This window comes from Calidris pugnax, unplaced genomic scaffold, assembly GCF_001431845.1.
Source record: "Calidris pugnax isolate Ruff unplaced genomic scaffold, ASM143184v1 scaffold211, whole genome shotgun sequence".
Taxonomy (NCBI): domain Eukaryota; kingdom Metazoa; phylum Chordata; class Aves; order Charadriiformes; family Scolopacidae; genus Calidris; species Calidris pugnax.
In genome coordinates this window covers 8,317,981-8,340,515 of record NW_015091083.1, presented here as the reverse complement: position 1 = coordinate 8,340,515, position 22,535 = coordinate 8,317,981, and the positions used below count along the sequence as shown (strand labels likewise).

Genomic DNA, 22,535 nt, shown 5'->3' with positions numbered 1-22,535 from the left:
ATTTGCCTTCTGGTTAGCCATGTGGATTCAATGTTCCCCACTAATGGGGAAAACCCTTCGCCTCATGCAACCTTCATTTCCCCTTTTAGGCATTTGCTTTTAATCATGTGGTTTCAGTTATACTGAAAGTCTGTAACGATTAATTGAAGGCTGTCAATTTGATAAGTCAGTTAGCAAAATCACATTCTAGGAGTGTTTTATTTTGTTGTTTCTCAAAACCACTGAGTAATCTAACATATTTCAAGATTAACTATTTATTTCTATATTGGAATTTTAAAACACACTTGCATATCTCACTTGCAAAATTACAACTTTGTGAAGGAAAGCTGTGTACTGAATCATAAACACAGGGGCATCATCTCGCCAACTAGATTAAGCAACTTGCCTGGACATACTAATCAACTAGCAAACTAACTAATAGTAACCATACTAACCAACCCAGTCACACCCTCTCATTGACAATAATCAGAAAATAAAATAGGGAAGGGCTGTTCACTATACATATAGAAAAGGAAACATACCATGGAATGGCCTGAATGAATGTTGTAAGATCAGAGCCACAGGATTTGGCCATTAGTTCACCGTTAACATGCAAAAGTAAACTGGAGGTGTGCCCAAGTCTGATCCTTTTTCCTCTGCTCCCAGAGAACATGAACTCTCCAAGGCAAGAACAGTAGCAGAGTTGTGCATTTGAACAGTCCCTCACACAGAGATGCTCTGATTTCCAATTGGGACCTCTTGGCACTTACACAGTATCAAACAAAATGAATAAATGCATTTTAAAATGAATTGGGAAAGTGGTAAATACGCAGAAGAATTCTAAGTTCTTCTTTTGGGAGAAGTTTACTAAGAGTTGTTATGGGGGACCAACTTCTCTCCATCAGCCTGTGTCCAACATCCTACCTTTGTACGCGCACAACCAATCCTGTGTTTTAGTTGCTTCTACTACACACTGGCAAATGTGTAGTATTTTATCTCCTGTACCTCTTTATGAGAATTCAAGAGATACAGAATAATCAGAAAGACTTGTATTCTGTTTTTAAAAAGCATTGGGATCTCTATATTTTTACCCTACAGGGAGTCAACCTCCCTCACTGCTGGGAGATGCCGATGTACTAAATCTGAATTTAATACAGCACTGGAGAATTTCACCGTCTCTAATTATTCCATTAGAAAGCACACAGATGCCTCACACTGTACTCATAAATTTTCAAGTACATATCAATTTTCTGCATGCACTTTTCATTCCAGCAACTGACCTCTCCAGATCATTAATCCAGAGTTATACGTCTGGCAAATCATTGCGGGCTCTCCTTGATGCTGATTTTCATCTAGGTTTTGTTTGGCATTTCTAATAAACAACTTCCAGAATTTTAGCACTATTATTACTAAAATAATTTAGAAAATGTCATGACGAACTGAAGAAAGTTATAATCATAGTTCTCTCTCTCAGATGCTCCTAATGGTCCTTTCCTAATAGTCCATTCCATTGCAACTGATAGAGCAAAACTGAAAAGCTAAAGAATGCACTAGAAAAGAAACCAAAGGTACTACTTGACTGGGAAAACAAAAAAAAAAACATCCTCCTCCTTTGAAAGAGTGTATTACCAATCAAATAATATTCATAAAGTCATTGTCTCTTTTGTCTTTAAGCACCTCATGTCCACACTCAGCTTAAGAATTGGATTACTAATATGCTTCCATAGACTCTTAAGAGGTACTGGATGTGAAAGGCCCTTTCCACAAGACAGCAGTCAAAAAAGTATCACATACTCTCTTGGTAAAAACACTTCCCCTAGAGACCAGAATATAGAAAATTCATCTCAAACGTCTCAAGGTTGGGGTTCCTGCCAGTGCCCAGACACCTTTGATGCATTTGCACGAGTTGTATTAAATGCTTGGTGACCATATCTGAATTGGTGAGTTCTGCACTGGAAACGTCTGTGGCTCTTGTATCACCACGGCTGCCCAACGCAACCCAGAAAAAGAAGGGTTCACAACAGGTAACTAATTCCTTCAACTCCCAGTAGGCAACAGAAAGAGGCTAATCATATTGTCCAGGGAAAACCAAACTGAGGTGTGTTTCCAGGATGCCCTTAACAACCTGACCGAACCATGAAGTTCCAGTAAGTGGAAGGAATCAGGTTGAAATAGCTGTAAAACACAGTTTGGCTTAAAATAACTAAACCAAAATAGCTGGTGAGAAGTAGTGAGGAGAAAGAAAGAAAAAAGCAAGCAAAAAAAAAAGCAAGAAAAAAAAAAGCAAGAAAAAAAGAGCAAGAAAAAAAAAAAAGAAAGAAAAAAAAAAAAAAAAAAAAAAAAAAAAGAAAAAAAAAAAAAGAAAGAAAAAAAAAAAGAAAGAGAAGAAAAAAAAAGAAAAAAAAAAAAAAAGAAAAACACATCCTCTCCAGTACTTATTATCACCAAAAAGCCACCTGTTACAATCTGCTCACCACATTGTTTGGTGGGTTTTTTTCTAAACGTAAACCATTTAAAATTTGATTTTGCTAACACTTACAGCTTGAGGAAATCACAGATATTGCAACCTGTCATCTAGACAATCATGAAAAACTCTGTTCTATGTTTTTTTCCATTTCCCCTCTCATCACTGGTTATTGAGACAGCACGTGTAAAAACCCCAGGCTTACAAATTAACTTACCTCCTGGTAGACTCAATCAGCAATATCAATACGTACAAGGATTAGCTTCCCAGTGTCAGAATGCAATATTGTAAGCGTACAGCCATATCCCAAACTATCATCAGACCAAGCCACAGTGACTAAGGCAGGCTAAACTCATTACAACATGGGCTGAACGTGGGAAGAAGTGCGTGCTATGAGGAGAAACGTTGCTGTTGCCGAACTTAAAGGCTCCCTTATAAATCAACATGAGGGACTCAAGGCTCTGAGCTCTTGGATACGTGACTTTGAATTTTAGCCATACTCAAGTTTGGATGCTTGTATCTTTCTTGAGTATCAACATTTGCAGTTTAATACGTGAAGTGAATAGTAAGTGACAAAGATAACTTTATTTACATTCCTTTAAGCCAGATGCTAAAGCAGGTATCTGATATTCTAGCAGCAGACATACTAAAATAATATGTAAACGATACCTTCAAAATAGCTTGCTAAATATCTCCTGAGGTTTCCCTAATTGCTGTTAGTATCACACAAGCTAACACAAATTCCCAGCATCCACATTCCAAGTCCGCTCTGAATGCAAAGGAAAGAATTCCAGCTTGGGCTAAGCATGGTGCTAGTGCATCCAGAGGATTTCTAGTTCCACGCTGGCTTGTGGCCAGGTGATTCAGACCACAGAATAAGCAACTCAGACTTACGGGCAAACCAATAATTAGATACATATTCCTCAGGAGGAAGACAACAGAAACATGGATTTTAAAAAGCGTATTCAAATGCATTGTACTAAGTTTGGATTAATTCCACACCAGACTGATGTCACTCATGATTAATATTTTTTAAAATACCAGCAAGTAGAAAAGAAATATACATTATACATATGACAGCTTTACGGTGCTAATCATGTCCTCCAGTTTGACAGTAATTCCTCAAGCAGTTATTTTTCACAGAGAAGAAAAAATGAATATTCTTAAGATTCGTCATTTTGTTTTCAGTCTTTTTTAACAGGGGGTTTGTTTTAACATGGGCTAGGCAACTGCAGTGTTTTAGTGAAAATATCTTACTCCAACAAACACAACAAGCCAGCTACTGACCAGAAGAATAAAAAGTAAAAAATAAAAAATCAGAATGAGGTTTATAATAAGGTAAACTCTCTCTCCCGCCCCTTTTAATTAGAACACCTCACTTCACAACTGTAAAGGCACAGAACAGAAGCTACTACCATTTCTGCTTTAATGGGGAGATTCTAAATTTCTTACCTGTAAGTGAAGTATTTTAGATTCATTATTCCGCAGCATTTCCTTCTGTCTTTCAATTTCTATTTCAAAGCTACAAATCTGATTATGTAAAGTTTGAATACTCTTGTTCTTTTCCAAACTTTCATTCTGGAGCAAGGCCACCTGGAAAAAATTCTACAATTACTCCTGCCAAAGTTTATTAAAAAAAAAAACAAAACAAAACAAAAAACCTGTAACTTTGTTAGTTTTAAACTATCTTACACACGTGAAAGGGATGAGATCCTAGTAAAATCTCTCTCCGTGTCTTGCAAGTAAGTAAAGAAACCCCAAGCTTCTGATTGCTACTTTTGCACTTCCACAGTGTGGTAATGGTACAACTTTGGCTAATGAAAGTGCAGATACACAGACAGCCAAAGAAACTTCAGTTTAAGCATAATCTTTTCTTTATTCCATTTATTTAATAGCTTTGTTTGCTTATCTCCACTAACTGACTCGGGAGTTGCTTGGAGTTTGGAAGAAACAACCTACTTCAGTATAGGCCAGCATTAAGGACTCGAGCCCTGCACGGAAGGGATACCAGAGAAAAGTTAGTTGGGAAAGGGAAACATTAATCTTCCCCACCTACTCCAATCTAACCCCATCTATAGCAAATTTAAGGAAAAACATCATCTGCATGGCTTGGCTTCACAGAATGTGATGGTGATGAAAACTCCTGAAATGAGTGAATACAGAAGGGATCCATGCATTTGAAGGAAAATCCAATGGTGCCTATTAGTAGAAAAGACTAAGGAGCTACAGACTGCAGATTATATTCTCTCTCTGTATTGACATTTTATGAATTAATTCATTAGTGACTCATTCTGATTTTAAAACATGAGCCTTGTTAGAAGAATATCATATATTCTATCTCCTTGGGGATGAAAGTAATACAGTAAATATTGTCTGTCACACTATTTCGTGTTCTGTTCATTAATGTGGTTTGAGAAAGGGGGTTGCTTTGTAGTGGTGGGTTGCTTTTTTTTTTAAATCTAATTCTTCCCCAGGCAAAAACAGAGAAAACAAACACTTGACACAAAATGACATTTGGACATGCCCTGATCAGTTCCACAGATAGATCTTTATATGGATAAGAAGCAGCACCATTTTTGATGCAGGAAAATCTTGATACATGTTCCACGTTAGGACCAATTATTTGTATGCTTCATGTTCCCCAAAAAAACTACACCCCACCCCCAGTAGAGATGCCAGTTTGTGGTGAAACCATTTTTACTTCTGATGTGGGTACCACTATAGAATTCCACCACCCTAACTGCTCTCTCATCAGACACAGTCAAATCACTTATGTGTCGCTGCATTCCTAGCCTGAAGAAGCTAACCTGTTTAAAAAGGTAAATAATTCCCATCTCTATACTAGCCTAAACTAGACAAAGGACTGCCACAGTCTGCAAGGCAGGTTCATCAGACAGGGGCCCAAAAATGTAGAGATACCATAATATATGTGCGTATCTGCTTCTCAATATAGCATAGCACGTGTGCATATACACACAAACATTAGTTCCACATTTTAAATATGGAAAAGCTGGCAGAAAAGGCTCAGGAGAAATGAGACTAAGCTAATTTTGCCAGTGCAGAGAGAGAAACAATCTCGAGGCTGAAGGAATGCATAGAGAAGATTTTCAAGAACAAGTTTAAATTTGAACTAGTACCCCGCCTCCTACATATCTCAGATCTGCTGGGTAGCCACTTTAATTTTTTGCATACTCCTTTTCCTTAATGAATCAGAGTTTTTTAGTTATTTGTGATCTTTACATTCCCCTTTTCTCACTGTTTCCTCCTCAGGCCTCCCAATCATAAGGCAGTTGCACTCTGTGTCACTACCATTACATTTCCATTTTTGTACAAGTTCTAAAACGTGGGCTTGTCTCGTACTGAGATTTTCCACGCAGTTCTACAGAACACAAGAAAAATAGAATTATGTCCTGCAGCCCTTAATCATACAGAATTGTCATTGCTAAGTTAGTAATTGTAGTTCGGTGGTAATTTGTGAATAAGAAATCTTTAGCACTAAATATAGTTTCCTGACTGCATTTGGCATAAGGCTTTGGAACCTGAGTTAAAAAACAGGGTAAAGGAAACAGCATCCATTTACAAACTGCATCCATCGGCTTCCTTTACTTCCTTGTTGCATTTAAAATATTGCTAGGATAAAGAATGTTTTTAATCAGCAGTCTTTCAAATTAAGGTATTACTTATTATTGATTACTAAAAAAGAATGGAAGAAACCCTCTTACGCCACAAAGAGCTGGATTAAAACAGACAGGTCCCATATTTCAGTCTCTTTTAAAAAAAAAAAAAAAAAAATATCATGCAATCATCTTTTTCCAAACAAAGTTATTTTACAGTGTCCATTTCTGGGACAATTTAAGTCCAATTTAAAAAAAAAAAAAAAAAAGATTTTATACCAGATTTCTTTAAGAATGTGACGAAGCCACAAAATTATGTTCAAGTCATTACTTCCAACATTACAAAACCTGTGGGAGTTCAGTCTGCAAAGTCTGTCCCATCACAGAGTGAACAAAACACCAAATTTTAATTCCCACAAAGTGGGGAATTAAGCCCCACAAAGTTTTGATTCAAGATTTTACATCTGACCTTCTCTTACTACTCTTCGCCAGCAGCACTGTTTAAATACCAAACTCATAACTTAGCACAGGCCTTGCAGCTCTGAAGACTTTCAGCTTGCATATTCCTCAAGCACTGTTAAAGAACATGGTGACCGGGAGAAGGCAACTTCTCTTCTCCCCTCCATACGTATCACAGTGAGTGCCCCAAATGAAATATCGACCCTACAGAAACCAGCAAAACTCCCACTGACATCAGGGGAGCCAAGAGTTCTCTGATATTTATCAGCTAAGTTAACTTTGCACCGTTATGCTTCAGTGCATCAATTAATTAATATTTTTTTTTCCTCAAAGAAGAGAACATCAATGAAGTTACAAATCATTTTGTTACCCTTCTCTAGAATAAAGTCACTGACAAATGATATGTGGTTAGCTATTCTGGTAACTTGGCATGGTCTTGGGATTTCCAGTGATTCAACTCTTTATTATGAATAGGAAGAAGTCTACAAAGCAGGAAGTGAAAAAAAAAAAAATAATGGACAAACAATGATAAGCAGTTATGTCCTAAATGAAGTTAAAACAAAAATTGAACATAAAAGAGTAGTAAAGTGAGTATTTTCTTAGATCTGTAAGACAAACACAGAACTGCTGGGCATTTTTTAAATGACAAAGCACCTCTCAGGACACTGACAAAAGGCAGAACATGGTCTATTCTGGAAGTCACAGGGAACACTGTTTTCTCCTACGATATAAAATACATTGTATAGTTTTAATCAGACTAATGAAAAAAAACAACTAAGGATATGAATTTGTATCTGTTAAAACCAAAAAACGTACAGTTCCTATGTTAACAAAGAGATTCAAGTGCAAAAGCAACCAAAGTATTGTTATTGATCATCAAACTAAGACTTACACACGTAATAAAAATTCTGCCTAAAAAAACTACACTAGACCTCTCACAGGTTCAATCGTTTCCTTACGGGGCTTCAAGTCCAGGGACAAAACCGTATTTTGCTGTTCCTGGTAACTTCTGCTTTAAAACTATGCTCCCTGCAGCTGCAGGACCTTGCTGGAAACCCATGCGTGAGAGATCACTGCAGGCCAAGCAGGGCACGGGCTTTCTAGACAGGGTTTGCTAAACCTGAGCCAGCGCTCTGCTGTGCGATGACAGAAATCACAAGCCACGCATATCATAACTGCCACTGAGCTCATGCTGGCATTTTGTTTAACTCATTCTAGAAAAATCTGAATGGGCTCCTGACTCTTCTGCCTGCACTTGTAGAATACTTTAGTAATTCTGGGATTATTTTTTTTCCCCCCCCTCAACAAAAAGCAGAAGGATTACTTTAATGGCCATGTAAAACTTTTTCTAAAAGATTAAAGAAAGCAGTGGTTTGTTCTGAAGTTTTGTATTTTTTAATCAAAGCCTTAAATTTTAATTGCAGAACAGATGGTTAAGTCATTCAAATGATTCACAGGATTGTAGCTGACACTGATACGATTTCCAGCATCTCCCAAATCCCAAACATTCTAAACCAGGAGTCCCAAGGAAGCACTGGAACATGAACTTCATTCTGGCCTAGCACTAAAGCAGAAATCATCATGCCCATGAGTTATAATATGTCTAACTTAATTAACCTTTGGAGGCCATTGAGTTTGGAAAACAAGAATAAAAATACATAAAATAAATAACCAGTTTATTACGTGGTATTTCTAATAATGTTATCTCTGGAAAAATCCTGAGGTGGCAAAAATACAGCTCACAGCTCTGCCATAGCTTTCTGAACCCTCCCTTTTGTAAGAAGGCAGCTTAGAGAGGAAATTTAATACTGGACTGTTTATCTACGTGAAGAAAGAGTTTTAATAAGTAACCAATGAGGAAAATTGTATATGGAGTTGCGAAGCCAAGTTTCTCACAGCATTTCATTATAACAAAGGTACCAGATATGCTAAATGGCTTGATTACTTTTGGAGCCTATTAGTGCTTTAGCTGTACTGCTGAACAGCTGTTAAACAGAAAAAGCGCTTCTTTCAGTACTTTTATATGATTTAAAGAAATCAATGAAAATTAGAAGTGAGTAGAAGATATACCTTATTTTCTAGAGCATTGCTCCACTCTTTCAATAAGTTAACATGCTGCACTGCTGAGCTGGCTTCATGTGCTTTAATTTGTTGGTTTGTTCCCTGTGACAACAAAGAATTTATACATTTTAGCCAATTCCACTTCTTTTAAACCTACAAAGAAAGAGTATATCAAGACATCGAACCAACACTACATATTTTGGTTCACGGATGCATGTTGCAGAACTGTAGAGAGAAGGGAGGTCTACTTGGGAATTTACAAAAGTCAGGAATACATTTAATATAGCAAGTGTTTTATACAACTGCCATATATCTCCATCCAGTGTGTTTGATACGTCAGAGACAATAAAGATGAACAAGATTTACAAAATGAATTATATTTTAGAGTCTTCTGTGTAGCTTTACACTAAATAAAGCACAATAAAACTCCTGAGTCATACAAAACCTAAAACATCCAATTCCCCAAACCGTAATTTAAAACTTCTGTTGTATTTCACGAACAGCTTCATGAGCACTAAATTTTCCCTCAGATGAGTATTAGACAAATATTTAAGATAAATTTATCATCGTGGTAAACTGCCAGCTTTATAAACTACTTTGAGAGATAGCACAATGCTTAGTTTGTCATCCTAAGATGTTACCATGATTGCTCTACGATATTCAGATATGCTGCCTCTGCACAACCTACAAATGCTGTTACAAATAACCACTATATAAAAAGTTTACAGAACACACATAGATCGTATACAGAGTACATAAAATGCAGACCATATTACTTTCTTTATTCGTATTGTGTTGCATTACACCTACCTCGGTAAGTGTTTTGCAATGCAGAGTATATTAGCTTTGATGGTAGATAACGCTGCAAAGCAACTGAAAGGGTTTCAATGATCCTCAAGGTATGTACTCTATATAAAATACTAAAAATATATATGTGGATATATGTACATATATGCACACATATACATACATAAAATGAATGGCAATACATACGACATAACAGTGGGCAGGGTTACAGCATCGATCGGTTCTACCACTAAGAGCATTACTGTTAACACTTAAAATGACGAATGCTCATTATCAAAGAACCTGGAAATACCTGCAGGAAGTAGTCTATTGAGAAGTGTTGCTGTTTACAGTTCTTGTCTCTTTAAGTTATCATGGGCTAACAAGTGAATCACACTATCTGATAAACTCCTTTTTTTCTCCTGTCAGCAGTTTCTTAAATTTCCTGACTGATCTCTTCATTATATAAGCATCCAAATTCCCCAAGTTATACCATAAAGGAAGCAGAATATTGGAAGAGATTGGAATAACAAACTCTGAGGTTTGGCCTTCTTTTATTTTTAAAAATATTGCAGGGATTACCAGGATTAAATTCTAAAACTTTTTTTTTTTTAAATAAATTTCATGCTATGCTTTGATTATACACCTATGTGCACACAGACATACGAATGCACATAAAAATACATGTTTTAAGTGCTCTAAGCTATATTTAACCTTAATAAAAATATTAAGACACACAAATGAGAGAAAATATAAACATACTTAGCTCAAGAAAATAAATACTTTCATAGAAACAACTGAAGTTACTAGTCTATTTTTTGAAGAACAAAAGTGACCTTCCTCTTATTCTAAGTTAAAAAGTTCTTCAAACGTATCATCTTTCTATTTCCACAAGACGTACCCCATAACTGAACTCCCAAACCACTGCAGGAATGTGTGGGCTTTTCACATTGCTTATTTTTAAAATGCAAAACCAAACACCTGCTGCGTAATCACTTGGTGCAACTTGATGACTTTTTCTTAACCGAGACTAGAGAAGTCCAGAACTTTCATGTCAAAGAGTTAGGTTCTACTTGCAGACTTTCATCAATTGGGAAGGATAATTGTTATATACTGACCTGAAAAGTGCAGCCATAACGCTTAAAACTACAGGTACTTGGGGCATTAATACATTCTGACAAATGTGCATTCAACTGCAATAGGAAAAAAATGTGAGTTTTGGCAAAAGACGTTTGCATGATAATGCTCAAAACATAAAGGGCACAGGTTATCAGGTTTGTATCGTGTGCCATTTGCAGAACATACAATAAACGTGTGTATATTTTCTCCAGTCTGACCTAAAGTGCAAATACTATATATACACATATGTAAACCACACGCACATGCCAATACAGTATACAGTGTGATACATTTAATATACAGTGAAACTTCTACTAAAGACTATTTCAATAGGTAACCCAATTTAAAAAAAAAAAGCAAACAGAAAGAACACACTCTACAATTATTTAGGTTATTTCATTTTACTTTAGTGAATGACTAATCTTTTCTTAATAAGTAATTTTTTACTGGTGTTCTGAACAAGTCTTAAGATCAGTTTCACTGTAGTAAAGTACATTTTTTCTAATCCTAATTTCATGAAGAACCAATTTTTCTAAACATAACATGCAATTCTCGGTGCCTAAATTTTAACGATTACACAAAAAAAAAAGACTAAAGTACTGCAGGAAACAGACAAAGTGTTTTAGAATAGGTACAGTTAAGTAACTTTAAAAAAAATGCAGTACACAGGACTAAAACTGATTAGTAAAATGCCTGCATTTTTCACAGATTGAGATTTGTTCCAATACCTCGGATTATTATGAGCACAGACCACTTTTCATTTAAAAATAAACCAATTCACAGAAGCATATACATGTATACAGACAGCAGCCATTACAGCACAGAGGGCAGCAGCTGGATGCAAACTGCCTAAAAGTTGGAGCAAAGAGCCGTTTTTGGAAAGGATGGTGCAACAAACACTCTCTCCGCGAGTGTGTATTTCCCACAAAGCAGAGAGGAGCTAGAATCTAGCTCCTCAGATGGCACCACTCTTTTGGCTTTCAAAAACCACATTTGAAATTCCCCCACCATAAGCCCCACATGACTCTGCTCATCCACCTCCGCGGAAAGAAGTGGGGAACCAACTCTGCTTTGAACGTGTCACTCTGGAACAGGCAGGACAGTCTTTATAAAATCTGATACCGAGATGCAAGCCATCACTCATCTCTGATATACACCTATTACGTTCTAAAATGGTATCTGCAGAAATTCACAGTATAGTTTCAAAAGACACGTGGTTCAGAAAAAAAAATAAGACCAAATAAGAGAGACATGTGGTATAACAGGCTTTACAAGAATGCCACGTTTTCAATTTCTCAAAACTAGAAGTCTGCCAAAGAGTTATGAATTAAACATGAAAAATTGCCTTTTATTCTGCAATAGGATATTCACTTGTTGTACACTCAAACTGTTAGGCAGGCATTTTCCCATTTTCTGCATTAGAGTAGTTGTTGTCCCTAACCATGCAGCTACGCAATATATACATTTTCACAGTATCAGAAAAAAATTAAGCAACACACAGCAACAGATGATGCAGGGCAAGATGACTGTTTAAAGTGCTTTTTCCTACCATCGGTTTCAGAACCCAATTCTGACTATATATGCAACAACCCAGGCTTTAGTGGGTCAATTCTTAATAGCACTTGGATATACCTCTTCTCAAAGTAAGTGCTGACGTCAAGATTTAAGAATATGGCCAAGTGGTCCACAACCAGGATCTAAACTCGGAAGTAAGCACTGATAGAACTGGCTCAGTATACATATTATCTCTTTTCTTAGCGGCTCAGATTCTCTTAATAGGTACAATAACTATCATGCATTTTATATTTCATTATCCTGGGGGAAAAGACTGCCCCGGTGTTTGGCAGGTGCCTTGTGCGCTATGACATTATTAATAATTTACAAGTGTAACTGAAAAATAGTACAAGTCCAACTTAGGATGTCAGTATCACTGAAAAGAGAAAAGCTCATCCTCAGATCAGAAACCTAACTTTCCTTAAGTGAGGCTTACAGGGTGCTGAAAACTTAAATAAGCTCTTCCCCATCCTTGGTGAGTAAACTCTATTTTAAGGAAAAAATAACACACATCGACTTTGACATATGCTACTTATATCTTTTAACATACAAGAACATGGATCTGTTCAAACAAGACAGGTTTTAATTTTTATTTTTTTTTTTAATCTGGTCTATATATTACTGCAAGCTTCTATAGATTAAGAGAAATTTGTATGCATTGTTGCATCTGGCTTTGGAATGTTATACTTATATTACTCTATCTCTTACACTACTTCTTTGTCAGTTATTATTTTTCCCAAATTTAACAGATTTAATCATAATCCAAGTTCTTCCATTGAACGATTCTACACATTTATATAATTTTTCTAGTCTTTACTAATTCTTGTCAATGTGCACTAAATTTTAATTCTCTATTTTTATTTTAATATAAACTACTACCACAAAGTGCTGCTCTTACTGTGCTCAACAAATGCTTCAAATGGGGGAAGGGCAAGGGAAGAGCTAGTAAAAATGAAAACAGAAAAGACATGCGCTAATCTTGGGCAAGCCAAGTGTAATAATGACACAAAACTAAGAAATTATTTCTTTTTAAATAGTTTTTCAATAAATCATTAAAATATTTTACTGTTATCACACTTAACTGTGTGGTAGAAAAAGCTTTTCTTTAGATCTCACATTTTAATAAGGAAATGGCTTCTGGCAAAATTCTTGCGAGATCTTACTATAAAATTATTTAATTTTTCAGCACAACACTGGGCATGACTTCTTACCTCGCTCCTCATGAGTGTTTTAACACTACATTTATGAGGACATGACACCATGACACACGGGCAGTCTGTATCTTCATGTTTCTACAGAGGAAAAAAGCAAACAAACCACAAATCAACTCTTACTCTGAAATTAAAAGGAGGACTTACCTGCAAAGAAAAGCATCCCACAGTAATTTAAAAAGCACACAAATTTTTTTACAATGTTTATCCCAATTGTGCAGAGTAACTGAACTGCAATTGCTCAAACATAGTTTATGCTCGTGATAGACATGTTGATATTTTAAAGCAAAAGGAAGTAGTTTCTTGTGTTTTGCCCACACAGAATAAATCTATTTGCTTCCCATTTTATTGTTTTTATAGAGCAATGAAACTATAATATAGGTCAAGTCTTCTTCCCCAACAACTACTCACAAAAATGAGTAAATTAAAATCTTTAAGAGCAAGCAAAACCACTGCAGATGTCCTTTTAGTGAGGGTATACAGTGCATGAAAAAGCTCTTCAGAAATGTACACTGCCCACTCTCAGAGAATCTCTTTCCTATGCACGGATAGTCCCCTTCCAGTTCTTTTCTGATTTTGATTCCCAAACATCTGATGCCAAGTCTCACTATTATGCACCAAAGTTCAAAGAGATGTTGAAATTTTATGATGAGGCTGGGCAGGCATTTTGATCTGAACCTAAATGATGACGGATACTTCAGGATAGATGCCAAACCATATTCACGATAGGGAGGGAAGAAAATCAGACCCAAGCTAATTGAATTTACATTGCTTCTCAGTTTCTCTCAACAGAATGAAAAAACTCGAAAAAAAAATCATTTAATGTCAAGTGACATGTCCCATTCAACTTGAAACAAACTGTTTCACTGCTGGTACTTAAGAAAAGCAGAGGAAACAAAGGTCTAGATTTCTAAGACTGTTAGACAAGGAAGAACAAATAGCATGCCCTTGTTGCCCAGTAATGATGTCTACTTTTTGAAAGAAAACCAAGACCCAAAGCCCTTAGGCATGAAAGACCTAGGTTGAGAAGTCTGCCATAAATCTGCAAATATTTGACACCATATACCTCCTCACTTTTAAAAACAAATCATCAGGAATGCTATTCTGAAGCAAGTCTATCTTATTGTCCTTCTTATTCGTGCTAGTTCACTCTGTGTAGCACACATAGTTACAGCTACAGAAGGATGGAAGCCTAGGTTGCTCCTTAGCCCGAGAGCTGGGACAGCCTCCCAAAATGTGTGGCTGAGGAGCTAACCTCAATCCCTCCTCACCAGGACATGGACACCCAGCCAGGAGCAATGCTAACAGACTGACAACACCTCTCCCCAGGGTAACCTCTGTCAGGGTGACTGGTGTTCTCCTGATGAGCCCTTAGGACCATTTCAGCTCAGACTCAAGGAGCGGACCTGGGCCACCTCATTCTGTCATCTGGTTGAAGAGAGACATCACATGCTACTCTGCAGCTCTAGGGAGCCTACTGCACTACCAACATCTTTGACGGTTTAACTACAAAGCTAGAAAAATAATACTCTCTTCTAACATTCATTCCCTAATTTTATCTCACTCTTCTTGAACCTGCCCAATCTATCCGGCAAAGGCTATGACACTGACCCTTGGTTCACGATAAAAAGGCAACATGCATGTCTTCTCCTCAGACCTCTCTGCAGTCCTCCTCTTCATTCCATATCCCAGGGGCAACCCACTGAAAGCAAGGGGAGCCCTTTCCAAACACTTCAGGATATACCAGACTAATCTCATTCCAGTGGCAGAATCCTCTTCCTACCAACCAGCTAAGTTCAATCAGTTGAGCACACAAAGCCAAAATGCAGGACATAACATGGGTAACACCACACGCACAGACGGGGGCAAGGCAGGATGTTAACATGGCTCCCCAGAGAAGCCAGCGCCATGCTGGGAACAGGTCTGGTTCCAGAGCAGTGACAAGGGAGCAAGGCGACAATGTCTCCTGCCTTCCTCAATGCTCAGTGGCATTTTGGCCCACTTAGAATAATCCAGTTTGTCTTGGCAGGGTCTACCCAGGACAGCCTTTTCATGGCCAGGGTGGCAGTGAAGAGCCTAGGCCTAGTAATGCTGCCCTCCCACACCTGTATGGCACCACTGCTGCCCAAGCATCAATTTTATAGGAGAAGCACTTCCAAGTAGTTTTGTGGATTATTCACAGAAAAATATAATAATTCAGAAGGATTTCAGGCTACTGATTTCTGTTTTTAAAATGCACCACCTTTGTCTGCCAGGAGTTACGGGATGGAAAAGGTAGCTTTGTGACAAAAAACCTCAACTTTTTCAGATGGTTTAAACAAAAGAAAAGAAATTAAGAAGCTAACTTGCCTAGAGGCAGTGCAGGCAAGACAAATGCAATCTAAAAAACCGTGTACTAACATGGTTAACTAAAGAGTCTGCCTCCAACAACGGGGATTTCCTACCCCACGGGTCATGGGATTCTATGAAGACATGAACCATACATACTCCGGTAAAATTATTTTTGTTTCCATTTGCATACCTTTTTTCTCGGTACGCTCCCTCTATCTCCATTTTCAGTTCAAGTCATTGAGTCCTGCTTCAGTCATTATTACATTAGTGAAAATTTTAGGCTACAGAAGCTAGAGATGAACTCAAGCTCTGGGTGACAAAACTCAAATGAGAAGTCAAAAGGAGCCTTTCATTCAAACATACAGTCTCATTAGGCTCCTGATTCTCATTACCAAAGTAAAACGAGGTACCATTTTATCAGGCCACAACACATATAACCATCTGCATTTCTATGATCACTGAACTTTTAAAAATCTAGGCCAAAAAAAAAATTAAAATAGCAGCCAATTGCTAATCTTCTAATTGCAGAGCTTTTTGCACCCTTAAAGCAGTATGGAAGCAAAACTGTATTTTTTCTATGTACTGAAACATATAAGCCAACGATAACATGAGAACATGTAACACTCCTTGGAAGTGTTCTGATTTACAAATGCATATTTGTTTAGAACTTTGAAGGACAGGTGAAAAGTGGTACCAACTTTAATACAATCCAAATAGTGATATCTCACCATACAGCTGTATTTTAACCTCTTTGGCTCTCTGGATAAGCCAATTCTATTACCTCTTAAAGCAACTCAGAATTCTACCACTTAAGATTTTGGAGAACAATTACGTCATTTACAAACACTCTTTTCTGTGTTTCAGAGTAATATGCCATTCTTGCTTCCAGTGTGCATGTCTAAAACAGGTTTCACTGTGAATTAAAAATCTGATAGACTAAAACCTGTCTCAGCTTCTGAATATCTTGAAAGCTACCGCTAGTTCAAAGATTTCCTACGTGTCAAATCCATCATCATCTGATAAAAGAGAGAGCTCTTAAACTAAAACAAAGTTCTATATTGCTCAAAACCTAAGGATGATTTGAGACTCTCAAAAATTTAACTACATTGCTCCTATAAAAAGAAACTGCCTACATAGAACCTGTGAGCATTTTGCTTAGATATGGAAATCCAGCTTGTACAACGAGACATAGTTAACATTCCCTAGTTTTGTCTTAAGATACTACGCATTTTTAACTGTCTCTTTGTCTCACATTAATTCCCAGTTTAAAAAAAATTCTGCAAGAACAGCATCCACATAACTAAATACAGTTTCACCTCTCAGAATGTGCAAGAATAAACACGGTGTAAACTTAATTTTCTCTGTGTATTTTCACATCTCAGACACCTTATGCCAGTAACACACACAACTATTAAAGTACCAGCCCTTGCAAGTATACACTCAAATAATTGGAAGCCAGATCTAAATCAGAACTTGGTGAGATTCCACCTACACCTTTTGTAATGGCATCTCTGAGCAAATAATGTTTCTTATCACTGTGAGACTTCACCTAACAAAGGATACACAAGAACACAAGTGAAAATTAAACTCTCATCACTCTTACTATACTAAGGTGGTCTGAAATCCAGACTGTGAAACTATGAAAAATATGTAAACAGAATTTAAAAAAAAAAAAAAGTTAGAGAGATTCAGCATGATACAGTTAAACGCAAAACAACGCAAATGCAGTCAAGTTACAATTCTATGTGTAAAGCAAGACTTTCTTGACCTCTACTCTATACTTCAAACTCACAACATGCTGCTTTATCAGACAACCTACTTAGATGCCAAGAACAGCAGTAACTTGGCCTAGGCCTGTCACGTACCATTGCTGGTTATGCCAAGCCACAATTTGTTTTTACAATCTTTCCTCCTTTCCTCTTACAAGAGATCACACAGTATCCAAGAAGGGTTGTATAGAAAGACGCTACTTCTCCATTCAATTGCTACGCTTATGCTTTTCCTGCATAATATTTGATTGTTATCATGGTAGTTGCATTTATTATATCAATTTAAGCAAAATTAAAAAGCACAGCAAAAATTACTTTAGTATCAGTGTTCTGCAGTGGGTCTGATTTTTTTTTTAAATGCAGTATCTGAACATCAGAAAAAAAAAAATGTTTCCCAGTCACTGCAGTAGCTGGGGGCTTTGCACTCTTTTTTGACTTACTAATTCTTGCTAAGGCTTTACTGGGAACTACACAGAAGCACAAGAAGAGTTATTATTCCACATTACTGTATGGAATCTTGTTTTATATACACAAGAAAATACTGCACCTGCAACATAATCATTGGGACTTGGCTTTTACAGTATTTACAGGTTGTCTCCCGGTATTTACAGGTCTTCTCTACATGGTCTGGCAAATCTTTTCTCAGTATTTTTTCTTTGCAATCAGCACGAGGACATGAGAGTTCTTCAAACTGACAATCAGTTTTCAAATGCATCTGAAAGATAAAAAAAAATAGTCAAGTAAACAAAGTTTTGTGGATGTCTTCTATCTTTTCAGACATCACACATCAAGTAACTTCAGAACCAAAATAAGCAAAGTCATTTTCTGCACTATATTGTGCAAGAACAAACGTTATCAAATCTACTCAGGAAATTACCTAGATAGCAAATTTCATTGCGTTACAGATGTATGCAAGCTACTTTTATACTAAAAGCATACTACGACAGCCCAAAATTTCACACAGACTATTTAAACAAAAGGTAAGCACTCTTTTCCAAGGTGTGTTATTCCACATAAACATAGATGCTGCCCTTAAGCTGTTTAAGTACCTGAGCTTCCTCATTCAAAGCAAATTTAAGTACCTACATATCTGACTGCAGACTGCTGCGTAGCCATCCCTTCCGACTGCTACAATTACTGGGTTACCATTATGTTATACCTTCATGAATCAAAGCTACAAGTTATTTTGTACACGTCTAGAGAAGCCAAAGTCTTAACTCCACGCATCAGCTACCACTTACATGAGAGAATTAAGACTGGTAAATAAAAATAAAAAGACACCAAAAAGGTATTCAGATTTCTCACTTTTGTAAAGTACACATTAAGATTTCTTTTTTTCCCCCAATTTTAGTTTTCCCTCCAGTTTTCATTTGCTTCATGCATTTACATTTCTGAGCTTTAGTGTCACAGTCACATGATTTTTGACTATAATTCCTTATAGCTCATCTAAAAGCTGAGTTTCAAAACAGTTTAACTCTACTCTACAGTAGATATAAATCAGATTAACCACTAGTGTAAGCAAGTCAAGAAATGGGCTGGGGTTTTAATTTGTAAGATGTCTTCTCACTCTAACTCAAAAGGAAGCTTATATTAGATTACTTACCAGTAACTGACCCAAAGACAGTTGTTCTTTACAGCCCTTGTTTTCATTTCTGCAGTATATTTGAAGGGCAAGGAGTTCTCTCCTGCAACAATTATCTTTAAATACCTGAAAATAAAAATTTAAAAATGGTATCATTTTAGAAATTTAAAACAACTCAAGAATATGCAACTTCAAATAAAGTAGGAGCCATGCAATTTGGCTATGGCAGTGTCATTTAAGTCTAGCTTTGTGTGCCAGAAATAAAATCCTACTATTCAATTTGTCTTGAATGTGCACATCACAGACTCCTCCACTATGAAGCAGCCCAGTGAAAGAGAGTATTTGGACAGATGCTCTCCTACTGTTTCCCTTTTACTATAAATGCAATAAAGGAAAGGTACTAAATTTTTTTGCTATTTGCTTGCCAATAATTGGCCTGCATAAGCTAGAACTCTCTACACCATTTGAGAAACTGGTGTATTAGATGCAACACCATAAGACAAACCAGAGCCAAAGCTCAGTGGGTCAGAGAGGAAGGATTTTGTGGAAGGCAGTCCCACTATGGCTGGTTAGTTGGAACACCTCCTTGCACTTCTGTGGTAACGCATAATTAAAGACATTTTCCAAGGTCTTAGACTGGCGGAAGCTTATTATTTCACAGATAAGCAGGCTTTAACTATCTCTCCATTTAAATATTTATAAGCCTTCCAGCATATTTGGCCTGTAATAGAACTGAAAGAAGCTAGAAATAAGAGAGCTTGGGGTTTGGATTTTTCACCTTTTACGGGTAATATCCCATAAAAGATACAGAGACAGCACAACTGCACTCTCAAGAAGCCCCATAGCTAAGGGCAGGAACTGGAGATAAGGACTGAAGACCATTACAACGATTTTGAAGCCCAAAACAAAGGGATAAAAACTTCTAGTTATTTTGCAATTGCTTTCACAACCTGTGACTACTTCTCTGACAAACAGATGCTGCGTATACTGCGGGGTTAGTGTAATTACAGAACGGTTCTGAACGCTCACATTTAATAACATCAACAACAACAAGGAATTATGATCAGATCCGTCCACAGTGACTATGAATCTATCCCTAGTATCAGTGAAGAAGGAAATGCTGCAACTCTTCTCATCCAATCTCATCTGACACAGGTCACTGATTTCCATTTACTTTTCAGATGCATAGGTGAAGTTTCATCAATCAACAAATCTCATCTGAATAATCCATTTCCAGCACCATAGTATTTTTTCCATAGTAATTCACATTGTTACTACGTGCAAGTTCTGCCCACTGAAGTTAACAGTGAAGTTTGGCCAAGACTGTCAAGAAACTCTTCGGTGACTTTGAACATCAGCATTCTAAGGGAAGAGAGAGGCTTCCAGTTTCATGAAAATCACAGACTAGCACAGTTAGTCTTATATGTGTATTTAATACACACTGCCCTTCGTGCCCTCCTCCTATTTTACAGATATTTGAAATTTCACAACAAATGTACATGTTTACATATATTGGGAGCTAAAAAGTCAGAGTTAACACAAATAAAATAGGCATCACGATTATTGGTCTGAGCTCCTGGAGAACCCATCCACCTAAAAACTGGAATAGGCTGAGCACTTTTCAGAGAACTATTTTGTGTTAAGACAAGGAGAAATTAAAGTACTCATTAACCTTTTCTTGAGAATGGTAATGACTGGAAGCATTTATTTAGGCATTATTACATTATATTATTCTATTATACTATTATTATAGACTACTAACAGAAAGAATTTACTAAAGAAAAAACATGTAACGTAAAACCTAAATAAATCATGTACTAAGTCAAAAAGAATTTTCTCTACCCTCAACTTTTCAAAGACAACACAAAGTTTTGCTGTGAAAAAAATACTAAAGTATCAGTGAAATAACTTATCCATATAAGACGACTCCATTACAGTTACTATAACTCCACACTGTTCTGGTTCCAGCGTGTTTCACAGAACACCACACTGTAAAAACAGATTAGTGAAACAGCAGCCCCTGGTCTGGAGCCAAATCAGAAGTAAGGTTTGCCTACACCTGTGACATCTCTGCATCTACAGGAGATATAATACTTCCCATCTTCCAGGTTGATGGGAGGACAATTGCAATGTGTTGCTGCAGCTCCCAGCTATGAAAACAAGCTGTGACACCCGGCTGGACCATCAGGCATCAGGCTGACATTGTTTTCTACCGTGTGGTTAACAGGAAAAATGAGCTGTCGTTTTATATAAAATACATGGTTTCAGTTTTATAACAAAACTATCTTCCTCAGGTAGCTTATTAGGCTTATGAAATAATTACCACAAAGCAATAACACATCTTATCTATGCCACACAATTCAATACTCTTGTGTAAGAAACAATTTTAACAATACCTTATCTTTTACTATGCTTTCTTGACACGCTGTACATTTTGGACTAGAAGAACTGCAGAGGAAAGAAAACAGAAAAACTATTTTAACTCATCTGAATTTTTGTAGCACAAAGATTTACGTCGATGAGTCAGTTAGTTATAATTATTCAATATATTTTAAAATCATTAAAAGTGGACACAGTTCATTGTAATGAGATGACATGGTGTTATTTCCAAAAATTGGAGCAGTGAGTTTTCTGTGGACAGTATCTGGCATTCCCAAGGAAATAAGACCACCACAAAACCTCCAGCCAACTGTGCAGTGGTTTTCTTCAAGGCGGCAGAATTTATTCCCTATCTTCCAGAATACATGTGATCCACAATTTTCATCACTTCTCAATCTATTCGTGCAAACAGGCAAAATGCTGTCTCTTCAATTACCCAGTCCTTTCTTAAACACCACCTAATTAAACTTCACTTTCTCTGACAATTAATTAAACATCATTTCAGGGTAAAAAAGTACTTATGTCCATGTCCTTCAAGTCTGTTCTGTTTTTAGCAACTGTTACAGATCCTTCCTCCCTCCTTTATCTGAACTATTGCCTTGTAGGTGCTTTGGCAATCTAATTACCAAACTTGGCGATCTCTTAGACATCAGGTAGGTTGAGGAGCAGAGTACTCTATGGACAGAAACGAACTGGAGTGTTCCTATAGCTGCTTCTGACTCTGACCTGCTAGGTGTCAAAATATAAATACCTTCGCTCCTTTTTAGCTCCTTTTTCCTGTGTAAAATGGGGATAATCAGACTGCTCTCCCTTGCAAAGCACTAAGATCTGTGAATGAAAAGCACTAGGTAAAAGCGAGGTAAATTCTTTTGTAAAGCAACTCATTGTCAGGCCACGTAAATTGTGGCTCCTGCAGCACTGCAAATCAATGTGAAAGGCTGAATAAGTTTGATTATGTTATATTATCAGTCTGGTTATTTCAAACCATCTCACTGGCTTCTGCTCCTTGAATTGACCACTCCGTGTCTCTCATTTCTGAGCACCTTAACTACCTTGCAGCTTCAGTATCTGTAATATTTTTCTTAAGTTAAAAAAAAAAAAAAAAAGAAAAAAGAGGGGAAACCAATCTACTTGAGGGCATATAGTGTTTAATACAATGTCACGCTTCCCTCGCTTTTACCGAATTCACTCAAGCATCCCAATTGCTCTTCTAAACTACTACTGCAT

At 36.9% G+C, this 22,535-nt stretch overlaps 1 protein-coding gene across 5 annotated transcripts in view; it reads right to left on the bottom strand.

The window, feature by feature from the left end:
- TRAF3 (TNF receptor associated factor 3) overlaps nt 1-22,535 on the bottom strand; it is a 70,995-nt gene that overhangs the window by 10,714 nt on the left and 37,746 nt on the right. For 3 of the 5 annotated variants that reach the window (XM_014957566.1, XM_014957567.1, XM_014957565.1), the window contains 7 exons: nt 21,326-21,377; nt 18,951-19,055; nt 17,895-18,062; nt 13,248-13,328; nt 10,482-10,556; nt 8,587-8,679; nt 3,896-4,036 (listed from right to left, as the gene is read on the bottom strand). In XM_014957566.1, the coding sequence (XP_014813052.1) occupies nt 3,896-4,036; nt 8,587-8,679; nt 10,482-10,556; nt 13,248-13,328; nt 17,895-18,062; nt 18,951-19,055; nt 21,326-21,377 (715 nt within the window). The remainder of the gene's footprint in view (nt 1-3,895; nt 4,037-8,586; nt 8,680-10,481; nt 10,557-13,247; nt 13,329-17,894; nt 18,063-18,950; nt 19,056-21,325; nt 21,378-22,535) is intronic. The other 2 variants (XM_014957568.1, XM_014957569.1) reach the window with 2 other exon arrangements.